The sequence below is a fragment of the Aptenodytes forsteri genome, unplaced genomic scaffold (assembly GCF_000699145.1).
Source record: "Aptenodytes forsteri isolate BGI_AS27 unplaced genomic scaffold, ASM69914v1 Scaffold137, whole genome shotgun sequence".
NCBI lineage: Eukaryota > Metazoa > Chordata > Aves > Sphenisciformes > Spheniscidae > Aptenodytes > Aptenodytes forsteri.
This window is the reverse complement of record NW_008796221.1, coordinates 2,717,894-2,744,451: the sequence shown is the minus strand read 5'-3', so window position 1 is coordinate 2,744,451 and position 26,558 is coordinate 2,717,894. Positions and strand designations below refer to the sequence as shown.

Sequence of the window (26,558 nt, the reverse complement as noted above, 5' to 3'; positions counted from 1 at the left end):
GGGAAATGCCCGATTTTAGAAGCATTACGTGCCAAGAAGAGCTGATTTAATTCAGTCAAGACAAAGAAATGGGTTTTGACCTTGAAGAAGCTTGTCAGGCCAGACTTTTCTTTCTGTCCCCAAGGAGCTGCAGCCAAGTGTTCAGCAGACAGAAATGATCCCAGGATCAGGTGTTGCTGCTTTGTGTGCGCTGGAGCTGAGGGAGGCTGGCAGAGCAGTGCCCAGGCTAGCGGCTGCGCGCTGAAGAGGAGGATTGTTCCAGAAACAGAGGCAGAACCTCCCATGCCTGTAACATAAAATTGAGAGAACTGCTTTTAATTTATGTGAGCTACCTGGCTGCATGATTTATCTGGTTTTTTTTTAAAGTGACTTTGCATTAATAGTTTTGGAGTTCTGGTTGGATTTGTAATCTAATCAGGGAACCTGAGCCTTAATGCAAAATTAACCGCACAGCTAGAATGCGAAGCAGAAAGTACTTAGCCTCACTGCTATGCCAGCATAGATATTAGTTGTTTAAAGCAGATACAAGTAGCAAGGAAGTAGCTAGTTCTTTCTGGATTTTATTCGCCGTGTGTATGTCATGAGTTAACTTTGTAGTTGGCATGTGAACCTGTCAGTTTACATTGTGGTGCATTACCAGGGTGCGCTTATTTCATGGACGTGCTCTGTCCTGGAGGTAAAATTTTGCTGAAATGCTATTACCAGTATTATTTTTATTAGTGGTAATTCCAAACTGTAGGCTTGCTAGTGCAGTGAGGTCTGCATGCTAGTAGCAATTAAACCAGGAGAATGATTGTATCTCCACAATGATTCCCACACTGAATTTGCTCAGCCTAGCCAACAAGGACTTTCTACCTGCCTGGAGTGGAAGCTCAACTGTTAGAAAATCAGGCTTTCTTCGACTTAAGCCATTCTCTAATATATTTCTCCATCTTTACATAGAGGATGTACTTCTCTACTGGCAGTGGGGAAATTTAATACCCTAGGCAATGTGGAAGAAGCCATAGTGGCTGCAGCTTTTTGCCCAACGTAGTTATCTTTGCCCAAATCAAGCAAATAAGAAGTTGAAATATTCCAATTATTCATATATTTAGTAAAATATTAAAATATTTAGAAAAAATTTCTGGTTTATCAGCCAGAAAGTTATTTTCCATGCAGTATCCACATTTAGACACAGGTCTTAATTTTAATTGAATTCCCAATTTTCTGCCAGAACTATTTTATTAAAAAAGCTTTTGATCACGCTGGTTTCTTGCCTTTCTCCAGGGTAATACATCTGAGTGTGTGCTACAAGTGTTTTCTTCTGTGAGAACTGAAGGTGTATAAATGAAGGGAACTGGATTTGTCTATGAGAAGCCACTACCCTGCACTTATGTAGTCCTATATTGCCTTGTAAGTCCTTCTGCATTACTTCCCTCAGACTGGAGAAAAGGCTGAGGAAGTGAAATGGTGGCAGCTCAGCCCTTGGTGCAGTTATTGCTGTGGTGGAGAGCTCTCTTCCTGCTAGCCTTGGCATGTTAATTCGTGTGTGGAAACTGGCTTTCCTGTGAAGTTCCAGATATCAGTGGACATTTTTGCACAGATGATGTTGAACAAGGCCCTGATAGTCTTCACAGCAGCACCAACTGCAGACTTGTTTCGCTAGTCAGCTGTGACCAGTCCCTTTCTTTTCACTTCTCTTGTTATTTAAGCTCTAATTACTTCAGGTTTCCATTGGTATTTCCATATAAATGCTAAATAATTTCTCATTAACAATTTTTTTTTCTCCTGTCCCCTCTCCACTATACCTGAAAATCAGCCTGCAGTTAACAGAACAAAAGATTATGGCCTGTAGTTAATCCAAGTTTTGCACCTGGTTGAAACTTCATGGGGAGTGTTGTTAGAATCAGTACCAAGAGGCTTGCAAACATCTCAACTGTTGGGGGATTGGAGAATGGGAAGGGGTGTGTGTGTGTGTAAGTTTGGGGACTGTCACTTTATATTTGCCTGAAATGCTGGCTTGCAACAGAAGAGCATCCAGCGTAAGCATCCTACTGAGCAATCAATTTGGAGCATGACTCAGTGAGGAAAAATGCTACCTACTGAATTTCTAGCATAGTTTCCTGAATTGCCCTGACTTTTAACTAACTGTTTAGAGGCCTTCTTTTAAAGCATCATCTGAAGCCAAGAAAGAACAGTGAGGTGGTCAAGTCTTCACAGGGCAGCTGAATACAGTGTCTCTGCATAGGAACAGAAGGATGGAAGAATTCATCTCTAGCTGTTGCTGCTAATGTGGATGTTTTTTTAGCCTTGCAAATAGGATGAATAGACATAAAGGAAAGAATTAAAATTGGGGATTGACATTCAGACATATAAAAATGTGTAGCTGAACCAGAAGGACTGAAGAAAGTGGATAATATTGTTCCTTTCTGTTTTGCAAATTTTAAAACTACTAAATAAAGCAAGTGGGTTATTTTCCCTCGCTTTGCACAGTTAGGATTTACCAGGTCAGAGCTTTCAGTCACTGCTTGAACAGTCTACCTTCTGTTTTGAAACAGAGCAACTTCTGTTCGTTAGAAACAGTCAACAATAAATATGAAGAAATTTTCTGCAGTTTGCTTTGGAACTTGGTGGATCGGGTGTTATGGATACAACGGTGTGTGGTTTGTGTGGGGTTGTTTTTTTTTTTTTTTTTTTTAACAACGAGTGGCAGGAAAGTCATACAGTGGTTTTTGTTCCAAGAATGTTGCACTGAAAATTAACAGAGTGAAAGCACTATTCAGAGCAGATTACTGAAACGCTGTTTTTAGCTGTCTTGTCCCATTGTGAAGTGTCTGGTTGTTATTTTAGTAGTGTTAGCTAAGCAGTCATTTGAGTAATGATTAATGACAACTTGTAATTTTCTTTTAACTGACCTGATCCTCCTTTTCTTATATTGTATTATTTAACTTGGGAAGTGGCTTGTAGCTTTAGCTATAAGTACGTCAGTAACTTCGTGTTTGTTTTGAGTTAAAAGAAATTGGTGAAATGTAATTCTTGGACTTGTGACTCGTAAGTGTAAAGCAACCAACTGCTCTAGACTTGAGAATATATAACTGGGAAGATAAATTCTCTGTATGGAGGTGAAAGAAGTGAAAACAATTTTCAGAGCTACAGTCTTGGCATGAATGTGTCGTGATTTCTGGACTATAGCTCTAAGGGCTGGGAGAGTAAGTGTATGTGTGTGGGTAGGTGGGTATGTGGGTGTTTGTGAAAATGAAAGGGAAATCTGGGTAAAGGAGGCAATAATTAAGAGTTCTCCTTTGCTGCAGACATAGGAAACCCTTTTAACTTTGTTTAAAAGTAATGGAGTACCTCTTCTTAAAAATTAGGTTATTCTGAAGAAGTAGTAGACTTCTAGAATAGACATACATTTAACTGTTATGAGGAAGAAATTGGATGAAGCCTAGTGTTGGTATGACTGACATTTTTTTTGGTCATCTGGATAATCTTGCATTACATCAGTTTTTCTCTCATATTCAAAAAAAATATTTTCCTGTAGTGTATAAACATTGTTTTGTTTGCTTATTTCTGAATATACTTGTAGCACTTATTCTTGATTTTCTCTAAAGGTGCTGGTAACTTGGAATGTAAGGAAGTTCCTGAATGTATGTACTTATTCTTAAAATATTTCACTTAAATGCATGAAATAATTTTCTTTTAAAGTTATTCCTTTGACTTTACAGGTAAAAAAGATTTTTTTTGGGGGGGGTGTGCGTGCAGAAATAGTGTCATTGCTCCAAGTAGGAGCGTTCAGCTTCTGAACCAGAAAGTCACTGTCAATTCTGTGTCTTTAATTGAAAATACTGTGTGGGCATTATTGGTTCATTCATCTGTGTACTGTGATGCTGTGGGCAATGTTTTTTGAAACCAGCTGTCTCACAAAACTGTGTTTTCAGTAAAGTTTGACTCTGGTAATTATACAAGTGTGCTTTATGAAGAGTTGACACCATCCACATTTGTGCTGAATGGTGTACTTTTTACGGGCTTCATGTGTTTGGATATAGTAGGCTGATTGGGCCCTGGCTTACAAGAGGTATCTGAATTACCCCAAAATCCCTGAACTATAAATGTGACTGAGTTTAGGTTTGCAGGTACTCAGACTGTGGTTTTGTGTGGCGTGTGGGGTTTGTTTTTTGGTTTTTTTTTTTAATTCCTTCCCCTTTTTCCCCTTACACTTAAATAAATGTTATACTGCAGCTTGGTAAAGCAGAGGTGACTACAGTATTTTGGGGAGTTGGATAGCCTATATTCACCACATTACTTTTGACAGTACTGTATTATCTCAGCTGAATTCTTGCACGCTAAAATTTCTGGAAAGAAAGTGTCTCTAAAATACTGGCAGCACTTGTTATCATGACTCATTGCTAGGCTGCTGGGCGCTGCACTCTTCAACAAGCTTTCCTTAAACTCTCTTTTGGTTAAGTTTTTTCATCTTAAGTTACATATAATGACATTTGTTTAGCAGATTTAATCTCTGTTAAGCATTCAGTCATATAGCAGAAAGATGCTACAGAAAGTGTATTCCTTTTCCTGATACTGCCCTAATTACATAATTAATACCAGGCTCTGGTAAGCTTTACCAGAAGTGTGACTCAGCTGCTCCTTACAGCTATGCGCTCCAGAGCAGGAATGATGAGAGCTGCTAACTTAAGTGTTAAAGCTAAATTTTGGAGGAAAAAACCCGCATAATTTTCAAAAGAAATACAGGGTGCCATGCTCTTTCTATTCTGTGACTTTATTGCACGATACAGATGTGCCTGCATTCCTGTGTGGTATGAAATTAATTTTGAACTTTAGTTTTAGGAAGGCCTAACTCCTTGTTTCATTTATTGGTAATAAACCATAAATACTTCAGGTCTTAACAAATTAAACTTTGCTACATTTGCTTAGATCTCATTTTCTCTAAGATATTGTGTTGTTATTTCTTTTCTAGCTTTCCAAGAGTGGTGAGACATATAACACTAAATGTTCACAAAAAACAAGGCAAGTAGCACAGTAGGACAATTTTAAAAGAATCTGTTTGCCTTAGAAATGTGATTTCCAATATCAGTTTAGTTCTAATCAAATTGCACTTGGATTTGGAGGTGTTCCAGTTCTGTGCTTGGCAGGCACGTGGAAGCTTATGGTAGTGCTGCTTTTCCATCGCAGCTGACCTTGTCTTGAACTAGAAATAATCAAGGCCTGTACAAATCCTGCAGCACAGTCCCCCCTTCTCTCTCTCAAAAGTCAAATTGTTCTCAAAAGCTGGATTTCTTTGCTCACTGGAGAGTAAATTAGTCTAGGAGAAGTCGCAAGGAGGCTTGGATGAAAGCATTCATTCATGTTTTAAGGAAAGATGTTTGGAGGTCTACTAGATCTACTGGAGGGTCTTTTAGCCCTTCTCTGGGTGGTGGGGATGGGGAAGGGAGCATGCGGGGCAGTAGGAGGTCTGTGTGAGGGCAGGCTTGGGCCTTTCCCCTCCCCGTGTTTTCTTTTCTTGGCAAAAGCACAGGACTGTGCCTGTCAGTGTGAGGATGCCATCTGCATTGCACAGCCTGCTAGGCTGTTACAGAATTGCACAAGAATTAATCTGAAATCATACTGCTAAACTGTTTTCTGGCTAGCCGTAGCGGCTGCCTAGAGATGCAGCTATTGTACAGTGTGTCAGGAACCAAACGAAAGCAGCAGCCTGCAAAACCTCCTCAGCCTGGCGCTGCGAATGTAATCCCCAGCATGAACAGTTAAGGAGTAGATGAGCTGATCAGACGCAAGCTGCTGAAAAGGGTAATTGTTTTATGAAATTAAATTTGTGTTTAAAAATTAAAAAAAAACAAACCAAAACTGAAGAGGTAGAGGTTGAGTGTAGAGGGGGAGAACTGGGCAAATGTAGTTACAGCAGTGGTATGTTTCCTCAACTTAATTTAATTCCAGTTTTCCATTTGCTTCCTTCTCATTATGTGCAAACTGGAAGTGACAGTCTGCAGCAGTGAAACAAAGTATTCTGCATGTGTATTTTTGAATAGGGATTTTTTTTTTGTTTGCAGTAAAATAAGTTAGCTATTGAAAATGTAATATCTCAGAGCCCATTTGGAAATTTAGTGGCTGATATTGCTGGATGTTTTAAGCTAAGGACTTAATGGTCATGTTTAATGGCTACATGGGGATTGAAGGGATGCTGATACCTTTGTATCAGTATCTTAATAGGACTTTGGAGTAAAATCTGGACCATATAGATCCTGCTTTAGTTTCTGCCACAGTCCTTAATACATTTTTATGTCCAAGCACTATGTGGGAAGTTTTAGTCTCTAGTATTGCCAAACTTGCATCAAGATACCTACTTGATGTGCCTGAAAGTTTCCTGCTGTCTAAAGGTAAGTATTGGTACACGGGCAAAAATCATCTGCCTCGCTTGTGCTTGCACAGGGAGCTGGTGTAAGTTTAGGCTGAGTAACACCTGGACTCTGCCTAGTTTCTGTGGGCTCTGGGCACACACAACACCTGCTGGCAGTGCTGAGCTCAGTCTAGACCATGGCAGCCATGGCAACTTTAGAGAAACATTGATGGGAGCGGTGCCCAAATCTTATGTAAGAGCGATTGAGTTACAGTCGCAGCAAGCTAGTGCTCGTTGCCCTGGCTGGGTGACTGGCGTGTGCCCGTGCCTCTCGCAGGCGAAGCAGGTTCACAGGATAGGAGCTGACCCATGGTGGGGGGAAAGACTTGGCAATGTGCTGAGTGGCCAATTGCCACAGCTTGGCTGCTGAGCAGCGTCTCGTGTAATCACTGTAACTTGCATATCTGTAATTGCATGTCCTTTTTAAATCTTAATACCAGTATGTATCATACCAGTGATTGATATCATTAATATGAAATTGTACCATTAACTGATACCACTGAATACTAATGATTAAGGCATCCAGAAACTGAGTTAGTCTTTCTGCAGAAGTGGCACTGTTACAAAGGTACCCTGAATTTGTCTTAAGTGTTGCTTGCTTTTGTTTATAAAAGTGGCTTCTATTCCATTATTCGTTCAATCATTAAAGTACTTTATAAAGGCTTGGTTTTTTTCTGCCGTTGTAGTAGGCACCTGAAACAAATGGATTCCACCCTGAAGGCTGTCAAGGGCTACTGATAGTACAGTATGTTTATGGCTTGCTCAGAGACAACTGCCTAGCTGGCACTTGAAAAGAAAAACAGAAGACAAATGACCTGGATTTTACCTGTAGTTTACCATAACAGTGTAGGGGGTTATTTTGATGCTAATCTTGGGAAGGAGTGCCATGTGGTATTATTTGTAGGCATTGGGTTTATATTTTATTTGTTTTTTGTGTCATTCTGAAGTGGAGTTAAAAAAAAAAAAAAATCATTGTGCTATTTCTTCCAAAGTTGGGCTGTTAAAAAAAAAAAAAAATCATTGTGCTATTTCTTCCAAAGAAGTTGGGCTGGAAGGTGCGGTATTGACTTGTAGTACTTTTATACTTTTTATGAACTATGGGTATGTGCCTGTGTTTCTGGAGGAACAAAGCAGGGTAAAAGCATACTAAAACAGTTCTCAGACTTTTCATACTTGTTTCACTGGCCACCAAAAACCTCTTTGGAAATGTTGAGAAGGCTGTTACAGAACTACATTTGTACTAAAGGTGTTGGATGGTAACTCGCCAAATATGAGCTTTTTTTTTTTTACCCGCTGGTGTTATTTAGCATCACAGACTGTGTTGCCACAGGCAGTGGAGGTGCAGGGGCCATTGTGCTGAGATGTGCTGGCAATAGAACAGAAACTCTTGATAGGTGATGGCTGCTGGCACGAGCCGGAAAGTTTGTTCCTGCGTCCTTATTGCTGTGTTAACAAGAGGTAGACCTGGCATTTGTCATATGCCAGCCTTTTTCATATCCTTAAACCCTGTTGAGAGGTAAAGAATTAACATACCGATCAGCTAGTTCGCCAAATATGAGCCAGGTGCAATAGTTGTTCAGGTGCAATAGTTGTGGTGTCATTTGGAGGCGCTGATAATCATAGAATCAAGCGAGCTTCCAACATGTGCTAGCAAAAACACTGAAAAGTTTATGCAAGCAGAAGTATTAGGTGTCTTTGGGATGAAATCTGTTTAGCTTTCTTTACTCCATCCTTGTTGTGAAGGAGTATGTTTAATGGGAGTGGTTTGATGAGCATAAATGTAATGGAATAGAAAGGAAAGGGAATCATGAAGCTGAAGTAAGGGCAGGAAGCTGTTTTCTTTTTTTCTGGTTTTGAAGAGTTTTGTTTGTTTCCCAGTTTGTATTGCCTGCTATACTTCATTAAATGTTTTATTAGGTGCTCTTGGATTTAATATTTCATATACCCACATGTGAAACTTAATTGTGCAAAATTTAATAGGCTTATTGTAGTAAGAGAGGAGTATTGGAGAGTCTTGGGGTTACAGGTTAACTTGTTTCCTGCTCAGCACTGCACGTGGTTTGAGTGATGCTTGAATTTATGCTTTTCTGAGCAAGGTGAAAACAGAGTCCTTTCCCCACAGCAGTTTTTAATGAAAAAGAACTTTACATGGGACTTCATTGTCATCTTTTCTTCTTTCTAACACACAGCTTCTGGCTAGTTATTGCTATCTGAAAGGTTAATCTGTGATTATTCCCCCCCCCCCCCTTTCTTTTCTTTCTGTAAAACAAGAATAATTTGATGCTTTGCCCTTTATAGGTCACTCTTAGTAGTTCTTGTTTGCTTATTGCTATTCTGTACAGGTGCTGAAAAGGTATATGGTAAATGTTGTGATAATTACCTTTTGTTAGAGTAATATTTGCAATACTTCACATGGAGATGCAAAATAAAAAATTCACTGGTCTTGTTTAGTATATGAAATGAGATTAAGGGATGGCTTGATTGTAGATGTGTGGAGATTCCTGGGGAAAAAATTAGATAATGGGGATGTTCTTAAATGAACAGGCACAGAGATAAAATTGTTCAGTAGCTGAAAGGGGATGTGTGTGTGTATGTATACCTATCTATATCCTTATAAATCCATATATATATAAATAATATATATTTAAATCACTGGGACAATTTTCCATCTCTAGAAATAAACTAAGATAGGATGCTTTTCAAAGGGATATTATGATATTATCTAGTTTAAACAGGAACCAATTCTGGGAAGTCTGATGTCTTGCATAACACAGGGTATTGACCTGATGATTACTGTAGTCCCTGAACTGTATTATCTGAGTCTGTTCTAGCTGACAATATTTTTAGCAGAGTCATTGTGCACCTATTCTACTGAGAGATTAGTTCTAGTACAATACAGTGTATTACTGTGCCACCACTGGCTATTTTAGCCCTCCCTAATTAGACAGCTTGTCTCAGTGTGCTGAGGCAGAATAGATTTAGGGGATTAAGTTTCATGTGTGTGGCCTGGAGGCTCTGCAAAGTACATGTAAACAAGAGTTGGGTGTGTTCGTGCTTTGGAGAGGAGGAGAGGGAAGGATGCAAGGCAAAATGTTTGGGAAGTTGCCACATCTAAGGAGATGTGATTGGAAATAGGTAGAAAGCACCCGATTGTATACAATTAAATGTTTTTTTATTTGAAAATTTATTTTTTTATTCCCCCCCCCCCCCCCCCCCCTTTTCTTTTCTTTCTGTAAAACAAGAATAATTTGATGCTTTGCCCTTTATAGGTCACTCTTAGTAGTTCTTGTTTGCTTATTGCTATTCTGTACAGGTGCTGAAAAGGTATATGGTAAATGTTGTGATAATTACCTTTTGTTAGAGTAATATTTGCAATACTTCACATGGAGATGCAAAATAAAAAATTCACTGGTCTTGTTTAGTATATGAAATGAGATTAAGGGATGGCTTGATTGTAGATGTGTGGAGATTCCTGGGGAAAAAATTAGATAATGGGGATGTTCTTAAATGAACAGGCACAGAGATAAAATTGTTCAGTAGCTGAAAGGGGATGTGTGTGTGTATGTATACCTATCTATATCCTTATAAATCCATATATATATAAATAATATATATTTAAATCACTGGGACAATTTTCCATCTCTAGAAATAAACTAAGATAGGATGCTTTTCAAAGGGATATTATGATATTATCTAGTTTAAACAGGAACCAATTCTGGGAAGTCTGATGTCTTGCATAACACAGGGTATTGACCTGATGATTACTGTAGTCCCTGAACTGTATTATCTGAGTCTGTTCTAGCTGACAATATTTTTAGCAGAGTCATTGTGCACCTATTCTACTGAGAGATTAGTTCTAGTACAATACAGTGTATTACTGTGCCACCACTGGCTATTTTAGCCCTCCCTAATTAGACAGCTTGTCTCAGTGTGCTGAGGCAGAATAGATTTAGGGGATTAAGTTTCATGTGTGTGGCCTGGAGGCTCTGCAAAGTACATGTAAACAAGAGTTGGGTGTGTTCGTGCTTTGGAGAGGAGGAGAGGGAAGGATGCAAGGCAAAATGTTTGGGAAGTTGCCACATCTAAGGAGATGTGATTGGAAATAGGTAGAAAGCACCCGATTGTATACAATTAAGAGAGTAGCCTGAAAAACAGGTGAGATGGGGCCACATAGAAGACAAAACGGGTGAAGTCAAATTCATCCTGGAGAAAAATCCCAGTGGCAGACTGCCAGGCTGGGAACTGGGGAAGGAGAGATGACCAAAATGAACTCTCACATTTTAAAGCATGGGTGCTGCCTGCTTTGCTAACAGAAGTGACCACATTAAGACATGAGAGTGGGAAAGGTTTGGCTGTAAGCAGAAGGAAAAATCACTTTCCCAGTTGATGGTGTGGGGTGGAGGAAGAAGAAATGTTCCTATAGGCAGTGCTGGAGCAGAATCCGACTTGCATGAGGACTATTACTTGCTGGACCACACATTCAGTGTGAGTAGTAAAACTTTGAGAGCCATGAGGGTCAGGTAATGCACTCACACTGTTCATAAGTAGCCAGAAATTAGGTTGCAGGTGAGGCATTTGTTGCTTACGCATTAAGGTTACCACGTTAGCTTCGTGCTTAACTTATCAAGAGTTATATAGATTTCAGAGCATGAAGTATCCCTTGAGCAGACCTCAGGTTGGGCGATGAAGATCTCTTGTCTGCACATCCTTTTCGGGGAAGATGTTTTTCAAACCTGACATAGCCGTGGTCTCTCTTTGGTTGTTACCTCCCAACTCTGTGGCAGTGGGACATTGTGTAAGAGCAATTACAAAATGAGAAGGTAGTCTGACTTTGGGGTGAAGCTTTCGTGATGTGGTGAGTCTTGTGCTGTATATGTGCTGGTGAAACACTACTCTTTCTCTTACCCCTAGATCTGAAGGCAGTGCTAAGTTAGGGACGAAGGACACCATCATTGCTACTGGGTCTCTGGATGTTGTGTTACAACCCAGGGGAAGTGATCGAGCCAGTAACAAGCTGCTAGTAGTGACACAGATTTCCATCAGCTCAGCTGGTCTCTGGAATGGTATCTTGCTGTGGCCTGATTATGGTCACACATGCACTTGCAGCTTGCTGATGTGCTGGGTTTTATGGCAGCAGAGCACTCGGAGGTGCTGCCCGGCTGCAAGGCAGGGAGCTAGCTGGGAGGATTCTCGTGGGAAGTCTCTGCAGGCTGACATCAAAACTGCTCGCTTGACAGTCCTGTCATAGCTATAATAATTATCATGCAAATCATTGATATCTTAGGCACGCTGTTCCTCTTTGTGGTCACTCTGAGCCTTTACTTAGTAGTAGAAAGGAAAAAATTATTTGGCACCTGTCATAATTGCATCAATTCCTCAGTGTAGAAAATTAATTTTGAACTTTTAAAAAAATAGAATGAAAATATATGAAGAAAAACTTTTGTTTTTAAGTTGTCAGGCTTCATTCTACAAGTTACTGCTAGAAGTCTTTCAGAACTGGGGGGAAGTTGGGTTTTTTGGGATGCACAAGAGGTTACTTAATTTTGAAAATGTTTTCCATTTTGTTTTTTTGAAAAGGTCTTTCTAGGCTTACTTGTACTAGAAAACAATGCAGTAAGTACCTCTGGAGCTTTAGAAGCCCTCAGAGTTCATGCTTGTAAGAACAATTGATTGCCTTTGTGCTGCCTGCACTGCATTAGTGACAGAATAAGAGTGCTTAGTTTTAAAAAGAAGCTTGCCCTCTGCCTGACTTCACAGCATTAAAATAAGGCAGTGTAATAACCTACGGAGTTGGCATTTTCTAAATATTGTGTTACAGACAGCATGCTACAATGTTTAATTTGCTCAACTTTCCAGTTGTGTAGAGTGCTTTAGGAAAGGCATATGACTAATTTCTCTTTGAAGACTTTCTCTCTCTACCTAGAAATAAAAGCTATTTTATTACAAAATCTTCATTAATTTAGAAGAAAGTAACTTTATTACAAGCTTCTGCACATATTCATCAGGTTTTGTGTTTAGTGGACACAGGTGCTAGTGGATCAAGTTGGTTGTTAGTGAAAGAGCTTCTTATTAGCATTCTTATTTCATTTAAAGGAAAAAAATTATGATAATTATGCTATTAGAGAGAAAATCTGTGACCTATATTACACACTCCGTGTCCTTAAATGCAAACACTATTTGTAGAATATTTATGCCTATTTTACACATCATAAATCTTTCCTTTAATGATATTTTTCAAAGGTTTGCTTAATTTCCACTCCACACTAAGAGAGTGTGCTGACAAGAGAGGTACTGCCTGATCATTAATGAACTTCCATAAAGGAATTAGTGTGCAGAAAACCTTATAAATAATTTATGGTTATTCTCTAGTGTCACACAGTGGGATATAATGAAACCTTTAAAATAAAAATTCTGAAAAGTACTCCTGACAGTCATGCACATACCTGGGTGAAAAACTTGTAATCTGCAATAAAAAAAGATACATCATGCTCTGTGTGATTTGTACAGGATATTTCTAATTTGTACTAAAGTATATGTGTGCTGATATAATTTGAATTAGTCTGCAGCAGTCCACTCAGTTGTTGGAGACTAGCGCTCTCTGCATCAGCAGGCATTGGCACAGTCGCAGTAGATCAGTAGGTAGCTGTGGGCCCTTATGTTTCCATTCGATTTTGGAACAAGTTTCGTGTGTTTGTAGTGTAGCGTTTTGGCTTAGTTTCCTCTGAAAGGGGTATAATTTGTGCACACTGAAACTGCTCTGTGATCCAAACCAACACGTGATAAGTGAAGATGTAAGGGGAATTTGCTTCAAGACAGCACAGCTACTCCAAATCAAACGCTAATGTAGACATGGCTCTTAAAGCACAGAATATGAAATGAGTATGTGCCTTTAAAGTATATCTGTGTACACAGATCTTCAACTCTGACATTGTGTAACTGAAAGTAGCCGCACCGAGATAAATATAGGTACTTGAAGTTTGATGTAAATGGAGAATCTATATAAAATATTCCATGATTTTGTTTGTATGTAGCTGTACTGTTGATGTTTTATCACCCTTATATGTAGCCTTATTTGTCCCCTGTCTTTTAAGCTGCACTTGTTTTTTTTTTTAAATTTGGTGCTGTTTTGAGAACTTGGAAACACTTTTTTAAAAAAAGGTAATTTTGTAAACAAATTATTAGTTAATTACAGCTAGAATAGTATGTTATGTTGGCCAGAGTTTTTCTTCCTGATAGTTAACCATTAAACCAATTGAATCACAAACTTCCACAGTCATCTTCAGTTATGGAGCCAGTACATTAACTCAATATTGACAAGATTGCAAGAACATTAAGAATGCAGAGGAATTAATAAAATGATAGAATATAAGAAGTCTGAGATGGCTGTATTCTACGAAGTAGTTTGTCAGAAACCAAACTGAAATAAAAGCTGAAATTTGTCTCAGTGGGGAAATAGTGAGGAATGAGACACCCTTACCTTTAGAACTTGTTAGATATTGGTTTTTTTCTTTCCTCTGAAGGTATGCTGCTTCACTGAAATCAAACATTTCACAGCATTGAAATGTCACAGTTCTGCCTGTGACAAAGCTCCTTTGCTGTCAAAGGAAAAGAAGGAATGTGAGCCTTCTCCTTGCTCTCATAGAAAGGAGACTTTCATTTAAGATGATAAGTAGGCTTTGGGGGTCCTTGCTCCCAAATTACTACTTAAACTATCCTGCATTTTTTTTTATATTTCTGTTGCTATTAAAAAAAACCCAAACAATTTTTACAAGGAAAGCATGCAGAAGTCTGCTAAAATTGGAAAGCTTGATTTCAAAGTCTGAAACGGATCATGCAAGTTGCTCTTTAGTAATGCATAGCATACATACAGAAACATTCAGAGTTCTAGGCAGATAGTCAACTTGAAGTTGTTAGGTGAACCTTCAGGGAAGATAACATCATTTGCATTAACAGTTGTATGAGCGGGGTTCTGATACGGTCAGTACTGTGGCTCAGACAGCTGGAAGCTTCCTGGCTTGATGAAAAATGAGAATTTTTCAGTCAGTAAGGAATTCTTTTCGGATCTCTACATCGTTTGTATGCTCCTCTTTCTGATGATGAGAATTTTTTAATAGTTCTTTTTGTCTCTTCCAAAACAGAATTAGACCACAGCTAGCCAAAGAGAAGATTGAAGGATGCCATATTTGTACATCTGTCACACCTGGTGAACCTCAAGTGTTCTTGGGAAAAGATAAGGCCTTCACTTTTGATTATGTCTTTAACATTGACTCACAGCAAGAAGAGATCTATATACAATGTATAGAAAAACTGATTGAAGGTTGCTTTGAAGGCTATAATGCCACTGTCTTTGCTTATGGCCAAGTAAGCTTTACAATTTTATTTTCAAGTATTTACTTTGGAATAAACAGTTTCTTGTAACTGATCTTTCTCTTAAATTTTGGAATGCATGAACCTGTGTTTTAGCATCTTGGTTTTATTTTAAATGAGATATTCTGTAGGCCGCTTTTTAGGAGTTTGTAGAGATTCTGCGCAGTGGCAATTGAAACCCGGAAGACACATATAGGCAGTAGGTCTGAATTAACAGTAATGCTGAAAGTAGCATGAGTCCATATAATTCCTGTATTCACCCTAATGCAGCAATACAAATTAGTGACTTAATCAGTGGATATATAGAGATAGGTTGTACTGAGATTCTTTTCAAAGTAATTATCCATCCCTCTGCACTTTCAGATGCTTTTGGGTATAGGAGCTTTTTTTAAAATAGATCCTAGGGAACTTCAGGCCACATTTTTTGTGGGCAAAATGTAGAAATTGGATTCCAAAGTTTGAGAACTTGTCATAGAGAGCACACCCTCTCAGTACACTGGGCACACATTTTACTTCTCAAAGCTGAAATATCATTGAATACAGTGTAGAGAATGCATTACCATCTTCTGAATATTCCTTTAGGAATTGATTGCATGAAATTTGGTCTTGGGTGCTGAATTTCACCATTGTTAAATGTCGTATCTCAAGTTAGCTAGGTGAAGTCTAGTCCTAGTGAAACAAAGCAGTTTGCAGATCCAGTTTAGTAGATTTTGTTCAGCTGTGTGATACTATCTTTGTCTTAGACTTGACCCACTGATTAAGTGAAAACACAACACTACCTTGTCTTCTACAGGACTCCACGTTTAATTAAACTGTTTTCTCGTGAAGGTACAACTTGTATTTTTCACTGCTGTTTATAAATTGAGAACAATGGTAATACTCTCCCTGAGATATTCAGACATCATAATTAAGAGAGTCGTTTGATCTATTCAGTAAAGAATTGCAAATTCTGCTTCTACCTCCAAAATATATGCTTTAATTAGCAGTTGGTTGAAAACATTAACTGTTCTTTTGACCTCAGAGGTGATAGCTCAAGGCTGATGTAAGCAGCTTAGAGGAAGCTTGTCGGGGAAAAGTTAGGAAAGGTTGAACTGGTCCCTGCTGCCTTGTATGTGATCTGTGGATAAACAGTAGAGTTTGTCCAACTTCTACTGTTTATCCATTTTTCAAAATGACCTGTTGTTGTGCATGTTAATATTGTAAAGATGACAGACTGACTTAGTAGTCACTATCTAGCACTAGTGTTCACAAACTGCATTTCTGTGTGATGATTCGGTACTATTAATGTGTTCTAGTGACTACTCCTTTTTCAATTTAGACAGGTGCTGGCAAAACATACACCATGGGCACTGGATTTGATGTCAACATAACAGAAGAGGAGCAGGGCATTATATCGCGTGCTGTTAAGCATCTTTTCAGATGTATTGAAGAAAAAAAACAAGCGGCTATTAAACAAAGACTTCCCCCTCCAGATTTTAAAGTGAATGCACAATTCTTAGAGGTAAATATGATCTGTGTTTGTGTGTGTAACTTTATGTATTTTTTTGGAAAGCCAATTAAACATTTTTTTCTGGTTGCTACTTTTACGTTCTTTTCCCATGAGATGTTTTGAATTAATCTTCAAGATTTCAAAAGAAAATTTGATTAAGTTTGCTTCAGCTCTTCAGTTTATGAAAGAGCCTTTTTATCTTATTCCAGTTATTTTAGTAGTTTCCTTTGCAGTGTTATTTTGAAGTGTAGGAATAGTTATATTAGTCATCACTTATCCCTTTCTGCAGCACACATTTGTTTGTGGGGCCTGTTGCTCTTGTCTGTTTATAATTCTTTACAAAACCTTAAGGCAAGAAACTAAAAAAAAAAAAAAAAAACCAATTGTACTTTGTGCCTTTGAATAGTGACCATGCTTCACCTGCTTGTGTCAATTTGCCATAGATTTCTTTAGCTTTCAAAATCTGTTCAGGAGATTTGTTATATTCCTTTCACCAAAGAAGAAACCTAGTGTAAACATACTTCTTTCTGTGATTCCCCAATGGTTTAGGATTGGGTTTCAGTGTCACTGTTCCCTCTTTCATTAGGCCCAGAGAAAACCTGGGTCAGTGCTGTGGAAAAACTGTTCCCTTTGTATTTTCTTGTAGACACAGGTACTGGTAAGAGAGGCCACAACATCTGTGATCTTTCCGACTTGCAGCAGCTTTTGGTTTAAGTCTTGCAGCTTTTATGCTGTCTCCTGCCCATGGAACTATTTTTTAAATTGATTGATTTGGGTGTAACATACTTACATTCGCTACCAAGCTGCAAAATCTGATCCTTTAAGCACATGGGGAGGAAGAATCAATTTCAGGAAGAGCAGGTGTAAACGTGTATTACTTAGTTCAGTATTTGCAACTTAACTTTATCTACTTTGGGGCGGGGTAAAAAAACCACTTTTATATTACCCAAGAGAAAAGCTGTTGGTTTTATTACTGCTGAAGTAAACTAGGTCCTTTAGTCATATGTTCCTATAATTGTTTTAAAGATTAACAAGCTGGCATTAGTTTTGCACTAGTATAGGTTTGTCACTGCTAACCTCAAGCAGAGCTTTTTGTTGCTTTGGCTAATGTTTGCCTAGAAAGAGTCTAGGCTTGAGCATGGGCTGTGGGAATGCTGTACTCTTTTATGTTCTCTCTGAACATCGGGGAGCTGCAGCTTCATTTCTGCTTAGGCAGCTGCAACAATAGTAGTGTAAGGAGCAGTAACCAGTGTAGTTTCTGAATTCCTTGTGTTTTTTGACGTAACATTACAAATGTGACTGACAGTCCCAAAATACGGAGCAGTAATTGAATGCTACAGTGATGATGGTATGTGGAATTGCAGCCATTACAACATATTTCAGATGAAATGTACATTCTAAAACCTGTCTTGTTTATTTAATTTAGAGAGAGGTTAAATAATGTATATAATAGTTTCTTCCTTAACAAAATGTCACTTTTTTTGGTAATATGTATATAATAGTTTCTTCCTTAACAAAATTTTTTGGTAATTTTTTTAATTGTACTGAGGCTAAATTGGAGCTTTCCCAGAAAGAGCTTTTTCTGATTAGTTATGTATTATACACTACTCTTGTATCAGAAAGGATCCTCTTCCTCCCATCCTATCTACCATTAGGGCTGGATTACATGAACAATAATTTAGTCACTGAACAAGTTGAAGCAATGTTTTATTTTGGAATAACTTTGAAGTCTGACAGCTGGATAACTATTGGGAACAGTGACTTCTGTTTGCTGCTTGCTTGCTTTTCTTTAGTTTGCTGAAGTCTGCCTCTCTTAACTCCTTGCTTTCCTGCTAACTCTTCTAAAAGATAGGCATATGCAAGTCCCATGCAATTGTAGGTGCATTATCAGGATCCTCTCTAAATTGTGGCATCAGTTTGTTTGCACTTAGCAAGGTAAAACATTAGTAAGAAGGCTCCTACTTAGAATATTTATGCCTAATAATTAAATATAATTCCTTTTTAATACGAAAGGAATTAAAAGCATCACATTCGCAAATGCTGAGCCTTTTCTTCTCAGGGATGGACTTTCACTTGTGAGAGGAGAAAGCCTCTTGCTTTCAGTGTATGAGAAAGTACGTTGGGTGAATACAGATCTATTGCAGTGGTTCTTTGGCTTTTACCTAGGGACTTTGATCAGGGATATAATCAGTCTGACCTAAGATCTGCTGAAGTGAATTGGTATAACCAAATTGAAGATGCTGGAACTGTTCCAGGGTACATCAGCAGAGACCTGAGCCGTGAGATTCCCAGTGGGATGCTGCTTTTTCTGGTGGTTTTTTTTTTTTAATATTTGCCCTGATACCTTCAATTGGATCCAAACACCTTTCCTAAAACCCAGAACATTCCTATGAAATGATAATCCATCTCCTCTAACACAGATAACTGTGTAGTAATTTCTGATGTCTTTGCAGGTTCTGATATCATTTACTGACCTAAAAGTCTGATGTGCTTAATAATACTGAGTTGAAAGACCACTAAATGTACATGTACTTACCTTTGGGGGACCCAATGAAACAGGCAGTAAACGTTAAGCAGCCTGAAGCATGTAGTAGATAGTTGCTGTTGCTCGTATGATTGTGCCTGAAAGTTGTAACTAAATCTGGGGCACCAAAGTATAGGTATTGTATGGAGGAAAGTACAAAAGCCCTGCTTAAGAAACCATGACATAATATTTTTGGCCTGCTGGTTGGTGTCTTAAATAAGCAGCTTGCACAAAAACTATTGTATGTTAAATTCCTTCCAGGGCAGGAACAGTTTATCTAAATGAAAGAGACACATAGAATTATTAAGGTGTGAGAAAGGAGATGAGAAGAGGTGTGATGGCAGGGAGAGCAAGTGGAGTGAATTTGAAGTGTTTGGAGGAAGGTGCAGCCAACTGAATCAACAAAACAAAAGCCAAGCCCAAGGTCAAACCTGAAGACAGCAGGTGCCTGCCACAGAAACCACTGCCGCTGTTGTTCTGCTGGCACCGAGCGCCTCCCCTTCCTTGGTCCCACCAAAGAATTTTCTCCCAGATCTGACAATGTGGAGGAAGTTACTGCTTCTTTGAGTGGCATAATAATAAGGTGGGCAGATGACTTAATTTGCAGCTGCTCTGTCTATCATCCTATTGTCCTTGTAAGTTTGGATTCTTCACAGCATCCTTTTTTGAGAGCCTTGGCATTTGAATTTTTAGAACCTTCTGTATGTGCCATGCACAGATTTATTAGTCTTTGGAGGAATTCCTAAAGTAATATACATTTTTTGTCTTTTTTTTTTCTCCTCAGCTTTACAATGAAGAAATTCTTGATCTGTTTGATACCACACGTGATATTGATGCAAAGAATAAAAAATCAAATATTAAAATACATGAAGATTCGGCAGGAGGAATTTATACAGTGGGCGTTACAACCCGAACTGTGAATGGAGAATCGGAGGTGATCATGGAAAATAAATTACTCTGTAGCATACCAAATGCTTTCTAAAAATCTTGTCTGTCTGTTTTGATAAGCAGTTAAAAATAAAGGTTATGCTCACTAACATCTGCATCTTGGACAACTTACGTGTAAAGTTTAGCTGAAATTTTTATTTTCTTTACTTTCTGTAGACTTAAATCTGATAAATGTCTGATATTAAGTGCATACCACTTTCACTTAATGCTAGAAACAGACTTTTGCTAATAGTATAGTTCTGCTGGGAGAGAATTTTGGCACCTGTGTAAATCTAATCTCCCAAATCTTATATATGTTATTTTTCCTGTGACAGGAAGTCTTTGCACAATGACTGATGTGATGTAAATTGCTGTTCGTAAGTGTCTGTGCATTGCAAATCTGAATACAAATGTTATTGTACTGTACATTTTTGAACAAAAGGTACAAAAAGTGTCCTTTTTTGCCACAGGTGAATGGAAGGAAGATTGCTATGTTACTACCAGGGGACAATAAAAAGAGGGTTACAAAGACTTAAGTGTTTTCTTTCAGAAACCACAAAAAAATACTTTTAGTTTGTTTATTTAAGAATCTTTGTGCTTTAGGCATATAGGAACTGAAATCATACCAAAGAAAAAGCTTGTTTATATCCAAAACAATAAGTGTTATAGGAACACTTTTTATTTAAACTGCAAGCAATGCAATGTACTTCTTGTCTGTTTTCTAGATGATGCAGTGCTTGAAGCTGGGGGCTTTGTCTCGAACCACTGCCAGCACTCAGATGAATGTTCAGAGCTCACGGTCACATGCTATATTTACTATACACTTATGTCAAACCAGAGTCTGTCCTGCATTTAACACTGTACGTATTTTTCCTGTTATTAAACTTCATTTTAGTAACCACTTTTCAAAATGTGAATATTGTTTTGGCAGCCACTGCTATTTGAATTGCACTTAGTAAAGATGCTACAGTCATCATCATGCTCGATGAATTTGCTAAGCATTATAGTAATTTGATTTAATCTGTGCGTATGTAACCATCCTCTAGCCAGAGGCAACAATAAACTGCAGCCTCCTACATGAACCTGCCCATTCTCCTCTAGCATTTTCTTCAGTATTTCGTTGCAACATACACAAGTAAGAAAGGTAAAATGTAATTTGTCTTTAATTGGGAAAGCGTTTTTAAGTGTCTGAGTAGTTAGTGGGTTTAAGCTTGCAGTCAGTTAACTGAAAATGCTTGGATATTCCAGATTAGGTGTTGATATCCAATGAGGAGTAAGTAGAAAAGCATTCAATTCTGAAGCTTAGCATATTTATTTTAAATATATGTATTTGCATTTCAGATCTGTTTTTAAGTCTATGCACTTAACCTGAAATTTAAACTATGAATGTACATGGAACTGTTCTGTAGAAGATTTTTCATGTGAATGTTCAGTTGTTTGTTGCTGTTGGTGTATCTTGTAAAAGGGAGAGTTCTGAATAAATCCATACTACTGAAAACTACAGTAGCTTCAGGGGGACTTAATTTGATTATTCTAAAGGTATCAGAATTTTTAAATATTTTGGTGAACTCCTAAGTACCTGGCTAGCATTTTACACACAGATATCACATTTTTAAGCATGTGGAACAGTGAATTGGATTTGTAGTGCTTTTTTTTGGGGGGGGTTGCCTTTTTTTTTTTTAACAATACAAATAATCATTTGCAGGCAAAATGAGGGTCGCTCCCTGGTCCTTTGTGGTATGTAGACCTGCTTTATACACCTGTTAAACACTTCTTCCCACTTTCCATGCTGAAACTGTGGACCTGGTGGTGTGGGCAGCTCTCTTGTCTTCTCACTCGTGTAGGACCCTTGGTCACTGCATGGTGACACTGTCTGCTCAGAGGTTTTTTTGAAAACTGTTCGTGTAGCTGGACAGTAACATAACTCATCTGGGAGCAGGCTGTCAGCACAGCAATCCACCTGCACTTGTGCACTTGAGCCTTCCCCACCAGTTGAGCCACCCGCAGGACTCTTGCCTGGCCCTGCCTGGTTTTTAACAGAAGCTTGTGCCTTCTGTTAAAAGGTGGTCACCTTCTGCCTTGTGTCAAACTGTGTTTTGTTCCTTCTTTTTTGGGAGATATGAGGAAGATAATTTGACTGTCTGGAGCAGGACATTGCTAGATCCTGAATCTGAAGACAGCACCCTCTTCTTTCCCTGCAGTATTTAGAACAGTAGTGACTAGACCTGACATTGGCCTCTGAATGCTCCCGGAATATAAATTAATACGAGCCCTTATTGGGTGGCCAGGACAGATGCAGCTCAAGTTTCTGTTGTTGCTGTTGTCTGTAGTCAACAATTTTGGGAGACCTTTGTTACTAGGGCAACACAGTTCCTGGGATGACGTGTCGGCTCTGTGCATGGTCCCTGTGCCTGGGGTGGGCAGGCAGCCAGGGCTGCAGTGCACAGACGCACTGCTCCTCGTGCTGCGTTCATGCCGTCCGTGCTTCTCAGAAGTTTCTGGATATACGTTTGATTTGCTAAATAAGTGAGAGAGAAAGGATGTATTAGTCATTGCTTTGAGGGCTGGGAAAGAGGGAGTGATCCACCAGCAGCATAAATGTCAAAATTGCCAAAAAGGTGTGATAGTCTAGTCTCATGGAAGTGGCACAATTCCTGTTCTTTTCTAAAACTGCTACAAAAGGAGATCACTTAAGAAGCGTGAAGTGTTTAATAAGTTTGAGAACAGTTTGGTCTGCAGCCACACACATTACCCCTTGCAATAGCGGAGGGAGCTGTGGACTAGCTGACTAAGGACATAAAGATCATTGCCACAGAATACCTGAGGGTTTTTTTTAAAGAAAAAAACCAAAACAATCCATGCCTACCGTGATAGAATGCTCCTAATAAAGCCTGTAGATTGGGCTGGGTGAATATAAGTCCAGTATACACTCAATATATGCCTATTACATGCTGCCATGGCAAGTAGGTAGAAATTGCCCTGCAGTGGTTATCTTAGCAGGAAGGTCAGGAACTGAGTGATTTAAAGATTTTTCTCATTCAGTGTTGCTTTCATGACAACAGGTCTAACTACACTTAGGGTAAAATAAATCTCCACAGTATATGGTACAGTTACACTAACTGACAGAAAAAAGCTTGGGATTATCTAAAGAAAAAGGATAATTTTACTGCTGTGCTTTGGGATGTGAAGTGGAAAGAGTCTGAGGCTACAGTACCTGCCTGTAGCGCAGTGTGTTCCTGGGCAGACTCCCTGCACTGATGGAAGCATGTGTCAGGTGCCAGTCATTACAACTTATGGGGGGGGGAAGAAAGGAACCTCTTCCTTCTCCCTCTGTTGTCCTTATCTCTTGGTCAAGTCAGAAGTGCTGGTGGAATACTGGCTGCTGGGAAAACTGACTCAAAAAAATAATTCCTAAAATAAAGCTGAAGAATCGTGCCCCAGGGAAGCTGATGATGGGGATTAGAGAGGTATAAAATCAAAATACCTTTCAGTTATTTGGCAGGCTTATGAACTGGTAATTTAAGAGGGTAATATTATCGTTACTTTTTTTTTAAATCCATTGTCAAAGGAAATTGATTTAACACTTGCATTCCAGGAGAAGTACAAATTTTGTTGCCCAACTTGCTGATGAGTTTTGTATTTTCTAATATATGTATTTTCCCCTGCCCTGAAATGATTGTAGGCCATATTTAGAACTAATTGGTATATTGGTATTCATGTGCATCTAGAGCTGGGTCTTCAAGAATGATATGATAGTGGATATGACTAAAATGGAGACAGTATTTTGAGAGATACTGATGTTGTTATAAAAGAATGAGTAAATAAGGAAAGAAATGGACACGACAAACAGGTAGTCTGGTAAATAATTGTTGATTGAGCTTTGCAGTAGACAAATGTGAAAGATCTTACCAAGCTTTATGGGTTCTTCTTTATTTCAGGATAATGCCACTGATAACAGGATAATATCTGAATCTTCTGAGATGAATGAATTTGAAACTCTTACTGCCAAGTTCCATTTTGTTGATCTGGCGGGATCTGAAAGGTTAAAGCGAACAGGAGCTACAGGAGAAAGGGCAAAAGAAGGCATTTCCATCAACTGTGGACTAGTAAGACTATACAATTTGTTTCCATAAGCTGTTGGTACCATTTTCTCTTTTTTTGGATCACTGGTTTTTAGTAATCCCTAAAGTAGAAAAGCACCATGTGCAGAACAAGGACTGTAGCATGAGACATAACAGCATATATTGATTCTTACTGGGTTCTGGCTTGCTAACATTTTTCGGTTGTACTAGACCCTAACTAGCAAATTATAGTACTTATAACTGTTGTGAAATATAGTTAGTTACTCTAACTTTTAAAAGATATTGTAGAGATAGTCCTTTCCCTTTTTTCTATTTTTATTTTTTATTCTGTCAAGACCCAAACAATTGGAGAACATTACAAGCAGTTTGCAAGGAGTACAGGCATGTAAAACGTGGACAATGAATAAGGTTAAATGATCAATAAATGCTGGTTCTTTGTTATAATTATGAAACATGATGTAAACCAACCCTAGGCAAAACACTTCTAAGTAGAAATAAAATTTTTAACTTAGAGCATCACTTCATATACTTTTTTGTCTGTGTACTGGCTTTCTATGCAGTTTTTTTTAATGAACTGTATTAAATGTTTTATTTAATTATGACTACACTGAAAAGTAGAGCTAGTGATTGTCAGTGGAGACTGTAGTTTCATGCCTTTGTTTTGAGCTACTTGGCTGTGTGGAGGCTCTGTGCAATTCTATTTAAAGACTCAAAAATACATGTTTATTTTTTATGTGAAAACATGCCTTTTTTCTGGTTTAGTGTGTAGTACCAGAGAGGTATTCTGCAACTAGAACTTAGTGATTCTCTTGCCATCATGACAGTGATTATATCCTGTAGTTATTCTGGTTATATTATATGGAAGAGAAAAAGAATTCAATTCAGTTTCATCATTGAAATAAACACAGTCAACAGAAATTTGGGGGTTTAGATGACATAGATGTATCCTTAACAAATAGGATACAAAAGGCACAAAGGTGAAAATCAGTGTGATAAAAGTAATATTTTTTATGATCACAAAACTTTCATTTACAGTGAATTCCAGCCCTCAGCTTTGGGAAACAGATTGAAAATGATTTAAACACTTCAAAGCAGTCACAGAATGTGGTGTATATGCAGTTCTTCAACTGCTGGATGCAGTAAGACCATTTTCAAGACTAAGAACTGGCTGTACAAGGTGCCATCTAGAGGAATGTTCTTTAATTTGGCATATGAATAATCTGATTGAAGTACGTGCAGTTGCACATTAAAAATAATTTTACAGCCAAATGTTAGGTTGTTTATAAACATGAATTGGACCCTTTCTTAGCAATGAAATAGGATAGCCATGGACTACATAATTTCAAGCCTTAAATGCTTAAATCTTTGTCAGACATTTCTTATTTCATATCTGTAGAGGTAGTAAATTCTGGGTTTTTTCATATTAACGCGCCATATCTTATTCTAAATCTAGCATAAAGCAGATTGATAACATTAATTTTAAAAATAATATAGCTGATGCTAGAAATGAAGATCAGCTTTAATAGTCATCAAAAGTAAATGTTTGTTACATGAAGTAGTTCTAACTTTAGTTTGCGATGGACATATTGATAGACAGTGTGCACAAATTGTGCTTAGCACTTAGCACTTGCAGATACCAGACTGCAAGTAATCTGATTCACTTTTCACAGTAGGAAAGTTTATAGATGTCTACTGTAAAATGTAAAAATATTCAGAAATTTTTTTTATTATGTTAACTTTCATGAGCATATTCATTTCTTCACAATATACAGTCAGTTTATAGCCTTTTTTTTTTTTTTAAAATAGAATCAGTTCCTGAGTAGTTTTAACTTGTGCGTTACATGATTTGGTGTTTTATAGCTGGCACTTGGCAATGTAATAAGTGCACTGGGAGATAAAAGTAAGAAGGCAACTCATGTACCATACAGAGATTCAAAGCTCACAAGGCTACTTCAAGACTCTCTTGGGGGAAACAGGTATGAAAACTAGAACACTTTATGTATTTCATTGTGAATGAATGTGAATGAGTACATGATATTCAGAAAGTAAAATAAATAAAAATAAATAAAGTAAAATAATAAATAAAATAAAAAGTAAACAAAGATAAAAATAGCCACTTTTTTTGTTGGAGGGAGGTTCCAAAGATAAATTACTGTCATGACAGAAAATGCTGGCAGTGCAGGGAAAAGATTTTAAAGAGGCTTTTTGCATTGTTCATTTCAGTGCTATTGTAGCTTTACTAGACAGTAAGGCTTTGAGTTATTTAGAAGTTACCATTTCCAGGACAAGTCCCTTCCATGAAGGCCTCTTTAGATTATAGACAGCATAAATGGTAAACTTTGTTACTGTGTTACAGCCTTATTAATTACAGCATAGTTTAAACCAGTGATGAGTTTCTCCTTCAGAGATTTTTTTTTTTGTTACTTTTTTTTTAAATGGTGCTTAATTGTTTGCTCTGATTGCCATGCACAGGAGCTTGAAGTCAGCTTACCACAGACACTGCCATCTTTTTGTAAATGTTGTGTATCTCAGGGTGTGGTGCATATGTCCAGTTATGTGATGTTGTAATCATAGAATCATTGAGGGTGGAAAAGACCTCTAAGATCGAGTCCAACCATCAACCCAACACCACCACCCACTAAACCATGTCCCTAAGTGCCTCATCTACTCATCTTTTAAATACCTCCAGGGATGGGGACTCAACCACTTCCCCAGGCAGCCTGTGCCAATGTTTCACCACTCTTTCAGTAAAGAAATTTTTCCTCCCATCCAATCTAA

The 26,558-nt window shown here is 38.1% G+C and overlaps 1 protein-coding gene across 1 annotated transcript in view; it reads left to right on the top strand.

Annotated features, from left to right (window-relative positions):
• Positions 1-243: 243 nt before the first annotated feature.
• Positions 244-26,558, top strand: part of KIF21A (kinesin family member 21A) — a 79,532-nt gene continuing 53,217 nt past the window's right edge. Inside the window, exons 1-10 of the mRNA XM_009289024.2 lie at positions 244-323; positions 1,267-1,392; positions 3,591-3,626; positions 4,955-5,004; positions 14,530-14,752; positions 16,077-16,259; positions 19,556-19,705; positions 20,424-20,558; positions 23,637-23,804; positions 25,641-25,756. Of these exons, the coding sequence (XP_009287299.1) occupies positions 1,327-1,392; positions 3,591-3,626; positions 4,955-5,004; positions 14,530-14,752; positions 16,077-16,259; positions 19,556-19,705; positions 20,424-20,558; positions 23,637-23,804; positions 25,641-25,756 (1,127 nt within the window). The 5' untranslated portion in view covers positions 244-323; positions 1,267-1,326. The remainder of the gene's footprint in view (positions 324-1,266; positions 1,393-3,590; positions 3,627-4,954; positions 5,005-14,529; positions 14,753-16,076; positions 16,260-19,555; positions 19,706-20,423; positions 20,559-23,636; positions 23,805-25,640; positions 25,757-26,558) is intronic.